At 45.3% G+C, this 16,051-nt stretch overlaps 1 protein-coding gene across 5 annotated transcripts in view; it reads left to right on the top strand.

Annotated features, from left to right (window-relative positions):
• WDR37 (WD repeat domain 37) overlaps positions 1–16,051 on the top strand; it is a 57,452-nt gene that overhangs the window by 13,656 nt on the left and 27,745 nt on the right. For 4 of the 5 annotated variants that reach the window (XM_060097552.1, XM_060097554.1, XM_060097556.1 and 1 more), the window contains exons 3-8: positions 1,786–1,882; positions 5,237–5,332; positions 5,630–5,694; positions 9,186–9,321; positions 10,239–10,310; positions 14,796–14,840. In XM_060097552.1, the coding sequence (XP_059953535.1) occupies positions 1,786–1,882; positions 5,237–5,332; positions 5,630–5,694; positions 9,186–9,321; positions 10,239–10,310; positions 14,796–14,840 (511 nt within the window). The remainder of the gene's footprint in view (positions 1–1,785; positions 1,883–5,236; positions 5,333–5,629; positions 5,695–9,185; positions 9,322–10,238; positions 10,311–14,795; positions 14,841–16,051) is intronic. The other variant, XM_060097555.1, reaches the window with a different exon arrangement.

The following is a 16,051-nucleotide window of genomic DNA, read 5'->3' on the forward strand; positions in this document are numbered from 1 at the left end:
TCACGTCGGCTGTGACAAAACACAGATTCTTTTAGAACTTTACTGAATCGTAGCTTTTGTGTCATGAGTTTTCTCAAATGATACCAGAAGTTCAGCACCTCTCACTTGGGGGTGGGGGTAGGGCGCCTGTGATTGCAGCTCAGAGGGTCAGACTGTTGGGAAGCTTGGAGGCAACCGCAGAGCTGGGCTGTGCTCCGCTTGCCTCTGGTGGAGAAGTTCCCCTTTCACTGCACGTCTCCTTCTTGATTGTCTTTATTTTATCAAGTGAAGTTAATGCTGACATTGTCTCCCTTTACGATTACATCTTACATGAAGCTGCATTTACCACTCGAAGTAAAGGAAATGTTTCAGCTGCTGAATAATGACCTTAACGTTAAATACTGTGAGGGTAGGTGAGTAGGAATTGATACACGGAAGAGGAGATTGGCCTTGGGAGGGGCCAGCAAGGCTCTCAACTGGTGCCGCCCCGCCCCCTCGAGGAGGGCTAAGTGAATGAGGGGTGTGGGAGAACGGGCAGGGGGAGGCCAGAGGCAGGTGGACAGGGTGTCAGATGTTAATTGTGATGGTTTATTTTGCGTTCATTGTTATTTTAAGGTGTCGTTTCTTTTTTTTTTCATGATTTTCTTTGCTATTTTAGAGGGGTGTTGAGAAAGGCTTATCACCAATTCTCCCAGATTGAATTTTTAAACAAGTGGCGTCACATATCTTTAAGTAGCTTGTAAAGTTGACGTTCATGTTCTGTGATTATTTCAAAACATGTTGCTAAACATTGGTATTACAGATCATTTTGCCTAAAATTCCTGTCTTCCTAAGAAGTTAATCTGAGAAAGGATTTAATAAACATTATGTCTTTTTTTGTATTTGCAGTTCATTAAACATCAAAAAGTTTATGCTGCATATAAATTTGAAAACTCACTTGGAAAATTACAGTGGCATCAGTTAACCATTGAAACATTATTTTAGAAATATCTTATAAGAATTTTGTTTGAAAATAACTCTTAAGTGGTAGGGTGGGGCACATACAAAATATTGTCTAGGCCGCACCCTCAGGAGGTTGGAGGGGAGCATAGCCTCTGTCAGTACCAGCAGTGCCTGGAAAGTTGAGTGCCTGAGAACACAGTTGGTGCCTAGGACACCGGGCCCAGGAAGCTGCCTCTGCTGCTTCCTTTGACTTCCCGCCTGGTGGGGGCAGGGTGCTGGTGGTGGGCAGAGCACCTGCGAAGGCCTGGGAGCTTCCATGTGGGTGTTTTCATTTAGCCGATACACGTTTTGCTCTTACAGCTGAGAGCTCTTTTCCCTCCTTACAACAATCTTCTAGGTATTGAGTAGAGTTACAGGAAATGATCCAGTTTATTTTGCTTGAAGCACAGTGAACATGAGGACTATAAGGTACATCTTCTATTAGTAAACAGCTTATTAAAATTAATTTATAATACCATATGCTAGAGCTTAAAGGCTGTTTATAACTTCATTTTCTACAAATTTGGGAGTTTTTGAATAAGGTATGCTTGTTTCTTTCCTTGTGAAAGGAAGTTACATGTTTGAAGACATGCTTGGTCTTAAATCTCATGCCATCCTGGGTAACCATTTATACAATTTGATTTTAGTTTCATCTGTAGAAATTAGAAACTTGAAGTTCTTTGAGTGTTTATGTATAAGAAAATATGTAAAGATGTAAAATAAGAGTTTAAATAATTCACTTTGGAAAAATTATATTGGTGCTTGGTGTCAGAGTTTCTCATTCATTCATTCGTTCATTTTAAGCAGAATCTTCTTTTTCTGCAGGATTCTAAACTGCCTTCCTCGGTTCGCAGTACTCTTTTGGAACTGTTTGGTCAAATAGAAAGAGAATTTGAAAACCTTTATATTGAAAACTTAGAATGTGAGTACCTCTCTTATTTTAAATACTTTTATAACTTCACATCTCCATACAAATATTTGAGAGTTTAATTTGTGGGTAGACATTCACCTTTGTATCCCTTTCCTGTTCTGCTTTGACAAACTTTAGGGGCTCAGGATGGCACACGTTTATTATCTGCCTGCTCTGCACACTCAAGTCAGGGTGTTGGCCGAGTTGTGCTCCTTCTGGAGCATGAGGAGGAGTGTGTCTCCTGCTGGTTTGGGTTGTGATCTCAGTTCCCTGTGGTGTGAAGACAGAGGCCCTCATCTTGCTGGCATTCCCCCTGTCCTTGGCTCGAAGGCCTTCCTTCCTCTTTATCTTCAAAGCCATCAGTGGCAGGCAGAGTCATCCTTGCTCATCTCTGACTCATTCCTAGGGACACGTGGGAAGGATCGGCCGCCTGGGTCACACAGCATCATCTCCCATCAGAGGTCCTTCACCTCAGTCACACCTGCAGGGCTCCTTTGCCACCAGGTCATGTGTTCACAGGTTATCTTTGGGGCAGGCAGTATTCTGCTGACCACACCTGGCAATCTGAATTATGATTTTATGAAGAACGAATGCATCTTATAACTTTTCCTACACAAAGTATACTATAAATTAAGAAAACATTGATTCATTTCTTTAAAATATACTGTGTTTAGAGAATTTCCTAAAATGTGTGTATTATCTGTTTGACTTATTAAAGGTAAATCAAAAGAATTTTTAATTAGCTTGGCTTTAGTTTTTTTTTTTAATTTTAGAAACAACGCATTCATTTGCTTAAAGAGTCAAGCAGTGTAAGAAGGAAAGATCTACCTTTACCCCCTGCTTATAGGCCCATCCCACACTGCAAAGGAAAACATTTTCTGCATATTTTGCTTTTAGTTCTTCTCATGATAATTTTTGTTTTGCTTTGGACTTTATCCTCTTTTTTTAAATGTCTGTTAAGTTTTAAGGACGACATACTTTCCAACTTTCCAGCCTTAACACTTAACCAGTGATTTTGATACAGAGACTTCCACTTTCTCTGAATCCAGGGATGCTGCCTGGATGCTAGTTTAGAGTTGGGCACGTTGGGAAGTCCCTGGCACATCTGATCCATTACCTGTGTCATTCACCATAGCAGGTTTTTTTTTTTTTTTTTTTTTTTTTTTGCGGTACGCGGGCCTCTCACTGTTGTGGCCTCTCCCGTTGCGGAGCACAGGCTCCGGATGCGCAGGCTCAGCAGCCATGGCTCATGGGCCCAGCTGCTCCACGGCAGTGGGATTTTCCCGGACCGGGGCACGAACCCGTGTCCCCTGCATCAGCAGGTGGACTCTCAACCACTGCGCCACCAGGGAAGCCCCACCATAGCAGTTTTTGATGAAAGGTTTTTCTAATTGCTTTTCCCTGGGAATGATTTTCCCCACGCGGCTCTCCTTCCCTTCTCCTGCATGTCGTCCTGTCCTGGCAGCCAGATCATCAAATCCTAAGAGGAGGGATGGGGAATTTTCTCCATGTGTCTCTGGAGCTGGTAGCCAGGCATCCACGGCCACAATTAAGAAAGCACAGGGTCAGAAAGGCAGGGTCCGTCTGTGGGCTGCCTTGGCTTCTTGGTCATGATAATTTTTGTAAATTGAAATAATTTTTTATTTTAGCCGTGTCAGCCTTAGGCCACATGCATTCATGCTTTACTGTCAAGTGTTGGGAAATGAACCTGTCCTTCTTTACGCTCTCACTGTTCCATTATCTTCAGTTTTTGTTATTTTTTTTTAAAATAATTTTTTAAAATTTATTTATTTTTGGCTGCGTTGGGTCTTCATTGCTGTGTGTAGGCTTTTTCTAGTTGCAGTGAGCGGGGGCTATTCTTCGTTGTGGTGCGCGGGCTTCTCACTGCAGTGGCTTCTCTTGCTGCGGAGCACAGGCTCTAGGCGTGTGGGCTTCAGTAGTTGTGGCACACGGGCTCAGTAGTTGTGGCTTACGGGCTCTAGAGTGCAGGCTCAGTAGTTGTGGTGTACGGGCTTAGTTGCTTCGTGACATGTGAGATCTTCCCGGACCAGGGCTCGAACCCGTGTCCTGTGCATTGACAGGCGGATTCTTAACCACTGCACCACCAGGAAAGTCCAGTTTTTGGTATTTTTATAGAGCTTGTGTTTATAAAATTTATATTATGCAAATGTAACCATAATCAGGATTTTCATGTTTTTTAAGTTGTTTCCAAAAATTGAATACTAATAAACAGCATTTGCATTGTTAAAATATTTTTCACTCTGGAAGTAATTGGTGTGGATCAGTGGTGAAGACAGTGTAATCCTGTGTCATTTAAACTTTGCTGTTGGAAAATTTAATGTTTTAATATTGGATTCTCTTATAAGTCCACCTTGAAAATTTACAGAGTGAGTAATTATTCCAACTTTTTATCAAATAAAAATTAGGTACCGTGTACTGCATCTGATTTTTAAGGGTTTGTTATCAAGAGTTGTAGCAACCTAGGTATTACTGAATTTCCATTGTGATCTAAGGCCTTAGGTTTTATGAGTTGATGCAGTTTGTTCAAGAAAAACTATAGGGCTACAAACGACTAATGCTGGAGGTACTTGGAGTTTACACTGTCAGTTGCTTAACGGTTTTGGTGGCTTCCTGCTGCCTGTGAACATGTCCAAATGCTCAGGCTGGATCTGTTCCGAGCCTTTTGCCCTCGGCCTTCCTTCCACGCCACCCTCCCCGCCCTCCCTGTAGCCTCAGCACACTGTGGGCAGCCTGGGCGGAGGCAGGTGCAGAGCCCGAGTGTTGGCTGCATGCGTGGCTCATGGGATCTTAGTTCCCTGACCAGGGATTGAACTTAGGCCCTGACAGTGAGAGCGCTGAGTCCTAACCACTGGACTGCCAGGGAACTCCCAAATGTTAATTTTTGTTTGTTTCTTTTTTTTTTTTCCCTTGAATTTTTAATCTTTGAGGTATATAATCTTCACTGTGTTCTGTGGTGCCAGGCAACAATAGTTAGGTTTTTTTATTGTATGTTTTCCCCCCCAATTTCAGTGGTCTCAGCTAGACTGTAAGTGTTTCATTGAGTTTTGGACAGTGTCAGAATAACATTTTTAAGTGCATTGAATAAAGTACAAAGGACACGAACTATGTTGAAATCCAAGAGCCCTGCTTGAGGACCCGATAGCACAAGGTCTTTCTGGTGTGGGAAGTGTGGTGGGCTTTTTAATTTTGGAATGATGTCTTGAGTTTTTTGGAACTCTAAATGTGACGTTGTTTACTGGGATATCATTCCTGTGTTTGTTTAGACAGTACCAATGTATTACGTTTTTATGTGTTCACTTTTGGATTTGGTGAATATACATCAAAAGTACATGTTTTACTTTTCAGTGCGCAGAGAAATCGAGACTCTTAATGACCGTTTAGCTGCCGAAGGACAAGCAATCGATGGGGCAGAGCTGAGTAAGGGCCAACTCAAAACCAAAGGTAAGGCTGCCTTCCCACAGGGCTCGCCTACATATTACGCTCGGAGGGAGTTTGGAATTTAGTGGAGGACAGGACTCACTTCCTTTCTGCAGTCATCAGGACTTGGAATAACGTAATTTGGGTGTGGGTGTAGAAGGAAGAGGAGGTTTCGGGAAGCCCCGTGTCCCATGCCCTAGGCTTGCATCGTCCTCCTGTGTGGAACAGAAGGTGGGGCGAACTGTCTCCCTGTCCCAGCTCTGACGTTCATGGTGCTTAGGTTGTGTGATTGTCTTGACGGTTAGTTCTGTGTCTCTGCAGCCAGTCACAGCACCAGCCAGCTTTCTCAGAAACTGAAGACCACCTACAAGGCCTCCACCAGCAAGGTACGTGTGGCTCTCAGCCTGTCAGGTGTATGTAGGGTGTGCACATATGTGCGATAGAGAGAAACCTAATTTTTAAAAGGAGTATTGTCGGGCTTCCCTGGTGGCGCAGTGGTTGAGAGTCCGCCTGCCGATGCAGGCGACACGGGTTCGTGCCCCGGTCTGGGAAGATCCTACATGCCGCGGAGCGGCTGGGCCCGTGAGCCATGGCCGCTGGGCCTGCGCGTCCGGAGCCTGTGCTCTGCAACGGGAGAGGCCACAACAGTGAGAGGCCCACATATCGCAAAAAAAAAAAAGGAGTATTGTTAAGTGGCCACAGTGCATAGACACCTGGACGTTACCTTTGTTACTGCGGCTGATACATTATGTGTTAGTGTGGTTTTTTTTGTGGGAAAGTATACATTTTGTATTGTTATTTGGCTTGATACGGAGATTCTGAATTTGGAGAAGCTAATAAATGGGTATAAAGCAGTGGAACTTACGTTCTGAGCTATAGTTACATTTTAGTTCACCGCTTCTTTAATTTTCTAAGTATGATCAAGAAGTGAAGGTCTGTGTCCAAGGCAAATAGAGATATTTGTCATATTTTGCTTTTTTAAAAATTATCTTCTGACCTTCTTAAAGTGGCAAAATTTTAATTATTTGGGAATTAATTTATCTATGGGGGAGTACTGTTATGAAGTAATATTTTGAGGTAATTTTGTGTGCATCACCACTTTGGAGTATTTGGAATAAACAAAAGATAAATTAATTATCTAACCTTAATGAGCGTACCTTACTTTAGCTAAACCTTAGAAAAAAGTTGAAATTTGTGGTGAGTCTGCTGTGAAGGCTATAGTTAATGTTAGCTTTTTACTTTTCCAATTTGCTCTCTTCAGCTTAAAGTTACTTATTATGATATCCACAGTGAGATGAACTGCAATTCAAGGAGCAGCTTCAGTCTTATGCTCTTTCTGCTTATTTGAAAGTCTTTGGTAATTTTTTGTTTTTTAAAAATCTGAATATTGCTGACATTTTTTGTGTTTCCTTTGAGTACTCTAGAGTGTAAGTGGCTAATTAAAAATTTTTAATTCTGTATTATCTAGCTTACACTTAGTATTTTTGCAGTTTTTAATAAATTAACATTAAACTACTTCTTTAAAATGTCAAGTGGGGTTATGTTCTTCCTTATCTAACTTCTTGTTATATTGTTTTGAATTATATGTTTATTCCAGTTTATGTATATAGTGTATGGTCTTAGAATTCCAAAACTTTGTGATCATTCCTTTTTTTTTTCAATTTTATTTATTTTTGGCTGTTTTGGGTCTTCGTTGTGGTGCTCGGGCTTCTTATTGTGGAGGCTTCTCTTGTTGAGGAGCACGGGCTCTAGGCGTGCAGCTTCCATAGTTGCAGCATGCGGGCTCAGTAGTTGTGGCTCACAGGCTCTAGAGCACAGGCTCAGTAGTTGTGGCGCACAGGCTTCGTTGCTCTGTGGCGGGTGGGATCTTCCTGGACCAGGGATCGAACCCGTGTCCCCTGCATTGGCAGGCGGATTCTTAACCACTCCGCCACCAGGGAATTCCCTGTGATCATTTCTGAAGTAGAGGAAGAAAGGATTATATAGAGTTACCCCTTACCATGAGTAGTAAAACTTAAGGTAAAAATATGTACAATAATTACTTTAAAAGAATGTGTTAGACATATTTGAAGCCCCAGTCATTTTAGAGACTAAAAATTCATCTGGATTAGAAGAAACCATCTTCATAGCACCGTGCACCCATCTTAAAGAGTGAAGGTGAACATGGAGACCTGGCGTGTTCTGCCCTGGCCACAGCGTGGGTTCTCATAGTGGAGCCGGGCAGGCTTCTCACTCCCCCGCAGACCCACCCTTCCTGGGGGCCTGGGACACAGCTCTAAGGCCTGTTGGGGCAGCGCCACATTCTAACCGGCAAACCGCTTTACAGGAACTTGTGCAATTGTTCACACAGGTTTTTATAAAGATAAGTATCTTTTGCTGTGAAAAAGCCTCTTTTGGTTTTTTAGAGCACTTTAAGTTGTATCTCAGTGCAGAATAATTCGGAAGCATCCTTCTGCTTTTCCATCACAAATGTTCCCTGGGAATAATTCAGTCTGTGTTGTGGGCCTCTTTGCAGTTGTAACTGAGTCCACATTTTTAAAGTAGTTCATAGGTGGTAAGAGTGTGATGGACACCTGGAAGCAGCGCCTGAGACTGTTTGCTCAGTATCATCAACTGCATGCCCTCTCCCCATACTCTGGAAATGCAGTCGGCACGAGTGTTGGCCGTGACCCCAGTTTCTGCTGGTCGAGTCGGGGCGGTTCGTGTCTCGTAACAGTGCTGTCTGGAAGCTTCCCACCGCTCACCGTGCGCTTTGCCCCCGCCCCTCCTAAAGGCGCCTGAAGGGCACCTGAGGCACAAAAGCACTTTTCCTTGTGGAGGGACCACGTTGCCGGGTTGGGTGGGATATGAGCTTTCAGAAGGAAGAGGAAGGTGAGGGTGTGAGGTTGAGCAAGGCCTTCTTTCTTTTGGAAGCTCGTATTGTAGCCTGTCCTCCTTTTAAATTTAAACCCAGTCAGTGGAGGCTGTTTATTTAACTTGTGGAAGAGTGGATCTCTCCTTTGTGCGTCTGTTTTAGTCTTAGACTGTATCAGGAATCATTTGAGGGCTCATCCTGAGGTAGTGGAACAGTGGATTGTGTTTTAAGCCTTTATACTAGAAATAAATTTAGATACATTTTTAGGCCTTTGCTAATAAATCAGTGTTTAAAACAGCTCTGTAATACCACCCATTTTTCTTTTTCACTTGATTTTACGGTTTCAGTATTCTGATTAATTAAATTATTCTAATTTAATTAAAAGCTGAAAAACCATCTTTTATCTTAGACAATTTAGAAACCAAATCTTTGTGTTTAATTAGCATCTTCCTCGTGCACTTATAAAAGAAAGTGAGAATTATTTGCTGTTTGTGTCATAAAGGAGCAGGGTGACAGCCTAGTGCAGGGCTGGTGCCGAGCCTATGCTCAGTAACCTCATCTATTACAAGTGTTGTCTTTTGTTTCCTCCCCTACCTTGGGCTCTTTTCCTCCTGATAATATGTGGTTGGTATGAATTACCAAAAATAAAAAAGCATAAGTTCCCAAATAATAAGAATAATTAGTGTTAAGGGTTTGGGGTATACCTTCCTAAGTTTTTCATGTCCTGCTACATCTTTTTTTTTTTTGAAAATTTGGATATTTTGTCTGACGGTTTGGATTTGTGGGAGAGGACATGTAAGGTACACAGGTAGGCAAGCATTGGAAGCAGGGGGATCGTGGGGTTCTTCCGAGGCCTTCATAAGGACTTCCTTCCTGCTATGTGAGATCCAGCTGCACCTATGTTGTGTTGCTGTAACATTTAAAATTTTCTATTCAGTGATTTATGCCTCTTCAAGACATGCTGTCTTATTTTTTTTTTTAACTTAAACACATTCGCTCAGTAAATTCCCATCACAATTTCAGATCGTCTCCAGCTTCAAGACCACCACGTCCAGGGCAGTGTGCCAGCTCGTGAAGGAGTACATCGGCCACAGGGATGGCATCTGGGACGTCAGTGTGGCGAGGACGCAGCCTGTGGTGCTGGGGACCGCGTCTGCCGGTGAGTCCACACCAGCCTCACTGCTGGCGGGCGTGGCCTGCCCTGGAAGCGGAAGTGGCCGAGTGGCATTGAAACCTAAGCATGTAGAGGAGTCTGCTGTCAGGAGCCCCAGGTTGGCGTTAGAGAGACCCCCCTTTCTCCTCAATGGAGAGGAGATGCTTTTGAGAGCTAGTTAAGGTGTGTAACCTAATAACCCTTCAGAAAAAAATTCCTAAAATTAAAAATGTGCTCACTTGTGGAAAATGACTGCCAGCCTGTGAAAAGTTACTCACTAGCTCCTACTCTTTATAGTAGAAATAGGAAATGCTAACGTCATTAGAATGATGAAGAAAGTTTTTTCTTTTGTTTAAGACTGTGTTCATATATGAGCACCCCAGATTGTTTTGGAAATTACAGTTTAAGAAAAGAATACAGAGACCCTTTTCTGATATTTCTGAAATCTCACTTGGAAAATCGGCATTTTGTTTCGGGTTTCCCTTATTAAGTCTCCTTTTTATCTTTTTATTACCCAGAGAGGAGAGGTCCAAAGAGCGTGTATTATCTCAAATAATTTGTAACTGGTTTTGGATGCTACTTGCATTTGAATATAGCTTGATATTCTGAAATGTCTTAATATTTCAAGAAAATAACGAGCCCTTGACTCAAGTGACCCCTGTGTCCCAAGTCCCCAGCCTGGTGCCGGCAGTGCACAGTGCCTACGCATTCAGGTCTCTAGGTTCCCCCTGCCGGTTCTGTGGCCTCGGACGGGTCACCGGCCCCCTATTCTCTCGGATCAGTTGGATCACAGAGGAGTTTGAGCACAGTTGTACGAGGTACTGGTGGTGACGTAACTTCTCAGTTTTAGAATTTTTATCTTCCTCTTTTATTAAAAAGACCATAAAATCGGCAGCTCACTCATGTTCATTTGAATCTTGCAGATCACACGGCTCTGCTGTGGAGCATCGAGACGGGGCGGAGCCTCGCCAAGTACACGGGCCACGTGGGGTCAGGTGAGCAGTGGGACCACGGGGTGTCCTCTCAGAGGGAGGGCCGGGCCTCTGCCTCTGACTGTGTGAGCTTCATGAAGGGGCAGCTCAGCTCCCTGAACAGCGTCGTCCCAAGGGTGGTGTAGAAAGCTGGCCAGTGCATACTTTGGAGCTGGAACATGTGCACTAGCATCACGAACTGTGTTCCATTGGGAGGGTCCTCGGGTGCAGAGGTGCTTTGTGTGTCAGCCCCTGGGATCCTGGTGGGTGTGGATGTGGGGCTTTTTCCTGTGGGCACCGGTGGGCAGATGTCTCTGTTCCTCCCAGCGCCCCGGCTCCAAGCCATGTGTCATGCTGCCCTCGGCTCCCTCACCCCTCACCCCTGCAGACAGGCTTGGCGGTGGTGTCCGCCCTCCCCCTCCAGGGTTAGGTGTGTCCCCCACGGACTTGGGTGAAACCCCTTCCTCTGCGTGTCTTCCGTCCTGTTGGGGGAGGGAGTACCTGCTGTCCCGTCAGGGCCGTGGCCAGGCTCCTCCTCCTCTTAGGGCACCTGCTCTCGTCTGTCCCTGTCGCCTCAGCATGAGAACCAGCTTCTACCTTCCCACATGGAACGTCCCCCCGCCCCGCATACACTCCTGCCTTGTCTGCCGTCCCCTCCAGCTGGGACCCACTGTCTTCCCCCAGGTCTGTGTCTGGGTGGCTGCTGCTGCCTGCAGTGGATGTGACAGGCTAAATAGACAACTTAAAAATTAAAGTGTTAGCCAGCCTGTGTAAAAAATTCACAGCAGTCTTCTGCTCATCCCTCCTCACTCCTCATTTTCACTTCTCAAAAGGCGACCACTTTTAACAGTTTTAAATAGTTTGCTTTTTTCTTCCATTTAAAAAAGTGGTCTGTCTTATTATTTCTTAATTTTGGAGTTTTCTACAAGGAAGTGACTCTTTCTAAGGAGAAGGAGATTGGCCTGCTTCCTCCCTCCATCCCTCTGTGCTCCTTGTCATCGTGAAATGGTTACAGCTCAACTTCCATTTAAATGGATGTTCAGGGGCTTCCCTGGTGGCGCAGTGGTTGAGAGTCCGCCTGCCGATGCAGGGGACACGGGTTCGTGCCCCGGTCCGGGAGGATCCCACATGCCGCGGAGTGGCTGGGCCCGTGAGCCATGGCCGCTGGGCCTGTGCGTCCAGAGCCTGTGCTCTGCAACGGGAGAGGCCACAGCAGTGAGAGGCCCGCGTACAGCAAAAAATAAAATAAATAAATAAATAAATAAATAAAAATAAAAAAAATAAATGGATGTTCAGGTTTTACGTACTTGTGGCTGCATCCATATAGTTCACAGCTCCCAAGCATGTACCTTACTTGGAATCCCTAGTTTTGCTTCTTCTGAAGGGAATAGTGGCCTTTTATTTTGGCCTCATTCCATGCAGATCTGCCTGACATGTGGCATTCCCTGTGTATCTGTGTTCCTTTGCTGTCACTCTGGCCCCTCGCTGAAGCCTCCCCTCTCTCTGACAGTTGGTACCCAGGGCTGTAGCACAGATGCCTGCAGTCTACCTCCTGTGTCCTCCTGGGCTTTCTCTCCACCTCTGTCCTCTGTTACCTCCTGTCTTCTGGACCCTCTTCTTTCTCTTTCTCCAGGGAAGCCTGTCTTTCATTAGCTTCTTTCTTAAAGGGTCTTACAGGAAAATTTTGAGACTGTACAATGCTTGAAGAATGTATTTTACCTTTACACTTGATGGGTGGTTGGGCCGAGTGTAGTCTTCTATGTAGGAAGTACTTTCCTTTGAAAGAGGAAGGTAGTGCTCTGCTTACCTTTTTTTTTCTTTTTAAACATTTTTTAATTTTTTATTTATTATAAATTTATTTATTTATTTATTTTTGGCTGCGTTGGGTCTCTGTTGATGTGCACAGGCTTTCTCTAGTTGCGGTGAGCAGGGGCTTCTCTTGTTGTGGAGCTCGGGCTCTAGGTATGTGGGCTTCAGTAGTTGTGACGTGTGGGCTCAGTAGTTGTGGCATGCAGGCCTAGTTGCTCCATGGCATGTGGGATTTTCCCAGACCAGGGATTGAACCTGTGTCCCCTGCATTGGCAGGCAGATTCTTAACCACTACGCCACCAGGGAAGTCCCTGACTTGTTTTATCATAGCTTTCAGGATTGATATTAAAAGTCTAATAATGCTCTTTTGAATCTTCGTCCTTCGTAGGTAGTTGGATATTTGTCTCTTGAAGACTTTAGGATTTTTCTTTTAGGTCTTCTTAAAAAAACATTGTGTTGGACATTTGGTGGGACTTGGCAGTCTAGAAATGTACCCCCATGTCCACTCAGTCACCTGCAATCACCCCCGTGTCCACTCAGGTGCCATCACCCCTGTGTCCTGTTGGCCCCCTGTGGTCACCCTTGTGTTTGCACCCTGAGTGCCTCTTCTCACTGTCTTCCGTCTCTGTTGCTATGAGTTTGTGCCTGTTTCTTTCTAGACTTGTGCACTTGGAGGAGTCTGAGGAGAGAGCAGGGCACAGGCTGCTTTGGGCACTGTCTTTGTCGTGTTTACGCCCTGCTTTTGCCTTTTCCACCTGGTGGTACTGATTGTGTGACTGAGTTACTGTAACAGAGCGGGGTGTGGAGCCCTGGGGTTTTTAATCAGCACAGCTCCCTGCAGGTGGGTTGACGTGCCTGGCGCCTGCCTCCTTCCTCTTGGGTCCTCTGAGCAGAGTGTGCCCACCTGTGGACTGGCGGAGCTGCCTCCAGAGAGGAGGTGCCGAGGTTTGTGCCCTCTCCCCCTACGCACCCCCCAACCCCTGGCATTAGGGAGCTGAGTGGAGCCGGCCAGGTGCGGGCATGTGTCTTGTTAGACACACATGATCTTGGAGCTTGTTATAAGGAACTGTGGTCTCTGGCTCCTTCTCTTCTATTCCTCATGTGGCTGCTGTAATTGACATTAGCTGTGCTGTGAATAAGCTGCTGGTGGGGCTGTGGGTTGGCCCGACCTGCTGACTTTGGGCTTTAAGGCCTCATCGCACCCACACGTACTGGGGTCCCCCCGCCCCACGTCTGTGTAAACAGTACTGAGAATAAACTGGCCCTGCAGCTGGTGGTCGTTGGCGCCCACCATTTGCCGGATTCTTGGCTAAGCACGTTGCCTGTGTTCTTCACTTAAACCTCGTGGTCATCCGTGAGATTACAAATGTTCCTGCTTGCATCACTGATTTGCTGGAGTTCACATAGATACCAGAAAGTAACAATTGATGGTTGAAATTGAGAGCATTAATACTGTTTGTTAGTAGTGTTTATTTGGGGCATTTTCTATTTAACATTTTTTTTTTTTTTTTTTTTTTTTTGTGGTATGCGGGCCTCCCACTGTTGTGGCCTCTCCCATTGCGGAGCACAGGCTCCGGACACGCAGGCTCAGCGGCCATGGCTCACAGGCCCAGCCGCTCCACGGCATGTGGGATCCTCCCTAACCAGAGCTCGAACCCATGTCCCCTGCACCGGCAGGCGGACTCTCAACCACTGCGCCACCAGGGAAGCCCTATTTAACATTTTTAAGGCAGGCACAGTTTTCACCAGCTCTTCCCACAGTTCTCTCTGGTCTAGTGTTAATGGTAAAAGAGCATCTTCTAGCATTTTTCAGATTCTTAGAAAAGTATCAATCTAATGGCGTACCTGACAGAGTCTTAGTGGAAGAGAGAACTTGCTGAGGTTTGGGAAGCTCCCTGTACATCCTGTGTCTGGGCTGTGGGGGGTGTGGGCTGGCTCTCCAGTGCCTTGGGCCGGCCTGTGTTGGGGTGACCGGGAGCTGCCGACCGAGAACAGTGACCTCCACCCTTCCAGCCTCTCGTCTGCCTGAGGAGAGCTCCTCGGCAGGCAGGCAGGCTCAGGGCTGGTCAGTCTCTGGGCAGCATTGTCATGGGGCCGGAGCCTCCCCAGGACACCTCGGGCAGATTCCTCCATCTGGAGAGGAGACTGGGAGGGTATCATAACTGTCCTCATCTGGTCCCGATCCATTCCTATCCGAACCGTCCCTAGGCCATCAGGGGCTTGCCTTCTCTGAGTTCCTGAGTCTTCTGGAACAGAATAGACTGGGTTTTTGGAAGGGTGGGCTTGTGGGCAGCTGGGTAGGCAATAAACAGTGTGCACTACCATAATCTGCCTCTGCTTGTTATAATTATGTTTTCTTTTTTCACCCTGGTTTATTTTTAACTCTAGTTGACTTCCCTATGTATAAAAAATAGATTATTAATATCCTTTTTCTGTGTAGCCTATTCTTGAGCAGTTTGGTAGTTCACATTTAGTTACTTGGTATTGTACCTCTTTTTTTTTTGGCCACGCCACGTGGCACTACCTCTGTTCTCTTTAACTTACATGTTTATTCATAGTTTAACTGAATTAGGATATTTAATATTGAACTATCATAGTTCCTTTAGTTTTTAATTTAACTTTGCAATACATACTGTAATTATAATAAATATTGATATGTTCTTATTTTAAACCTGTTTCTGTAATATTTTTATTTTGCAGTAAACTCCATTAAATTTCATCCATCAGAACAGTTGGCTCTCACTGGTATGTTGATTTTGGTTTTTTATTTATTGAACGGTTATTGCTGATCTGAAAACAGTTGTCATCATTCCTTTCTCTCATCAGTAGCATCAGGATTAGCCACGCCTTTCACAGAAGTTAGTCGTTAGTAGACATTTTACAAATTGCATGAGAAATGAATAAAGAAAACTACACTGAGGGGTACTTTTTTCTTAAATGAGTAGTGGATCGTGAATTAGGTGAACTTGACTTGATGTCAGCTTGAACTTGGCCGCGTTCTCCTGGAGGTCTTTTTACGAATCCCGTCCCTGCCACCTGCTCTTCCTGTTCGCGGGAATGTGCTCGCTTCTCTGACGCCCTGTCAGCACAGAGATGAGGAATTTAGCAGCCCCGAGTCGGGCTCTCTGCAGGCCCGCATCTTTACCCCTTCCCAGGCAGTTCTCCTGGAAAGAGCTGTGGTACCTTGGTTTGTCTTCATTTCACATAGTTTAAAAACACCTTGATTATAGGGACTTCCCTGGTGGCACAGTGGTTAAGAATCTGCCTGCCAATGCAGGGGACACAGGTTTGAGCCCTGGTCTGGGAAGGTCCCATATGCTGGGGAGCAGCTAAGCCCGTGCACCACAGCTACTGAGCCCGTGTGCTGCAACTACTGAAACCCATGCACCTAGAGTCCGTGCTCTGCAACAAGAGAAGCCATTGCAATGAGAGGCCTGTACACCGCAACGAAGAGTAGCCCCTGCTCGCCGCAACTAGAGAAAGCCCATGTGCAGCAACGAAGACTCAGTGCCGCCAAAAATAAATAAAATAAATAAATTAAAAAAAAAGCCCGTGTGCAGCAACAAAGACCCAACGCAGCCAAAAATAAGTAAATAAATTAAAATAAAAATTAAGAAAAAATAAAATGACACCTTATACTGAGTTTTTCCATAAAACTGTCTGACACCTGTGGACCCCCATGGTGTTTTGGGGACACGGATGGTAACCTGAAGGACGAGTGTTTGTCTAGACCAGAGGTCAGCAAGCTTTTCCGTAAAGGACCAGAAGTAACTGTTTTCATCTTGAGGCCACACGGTCTGAGTCACAGCTGCTCAGCTCCGTTGCCACGGAAGCAGCAGAGATGGTGCACGAATGAGGGGATATGGCAGTGGGCAGTGACCCTTGTTTGTGTTTACAGGGTGGGTGGCTGCCTGGATTTGGCCCATGGGCCAGTTCTGCTGACCCCAGGACAGAGG

The sequence above is a fragment of the Mesoplodon densirostris genome, chromosome 4 (genome assembly GCF_025265405.1).
Source record: "Mesoplodon densirostris isolate mMesDen1 chromosome 4, mMesDen1 primary haplotype, whole genome shotgun sequence".
Taxonomy (NCBI): domain Eukaryota; kingdom Metazoa; phylum Chordata; class Mammalia; order Artiodactyla; family Ziphiidae; genus Mesoplodon; species Mesoplodon densirostris.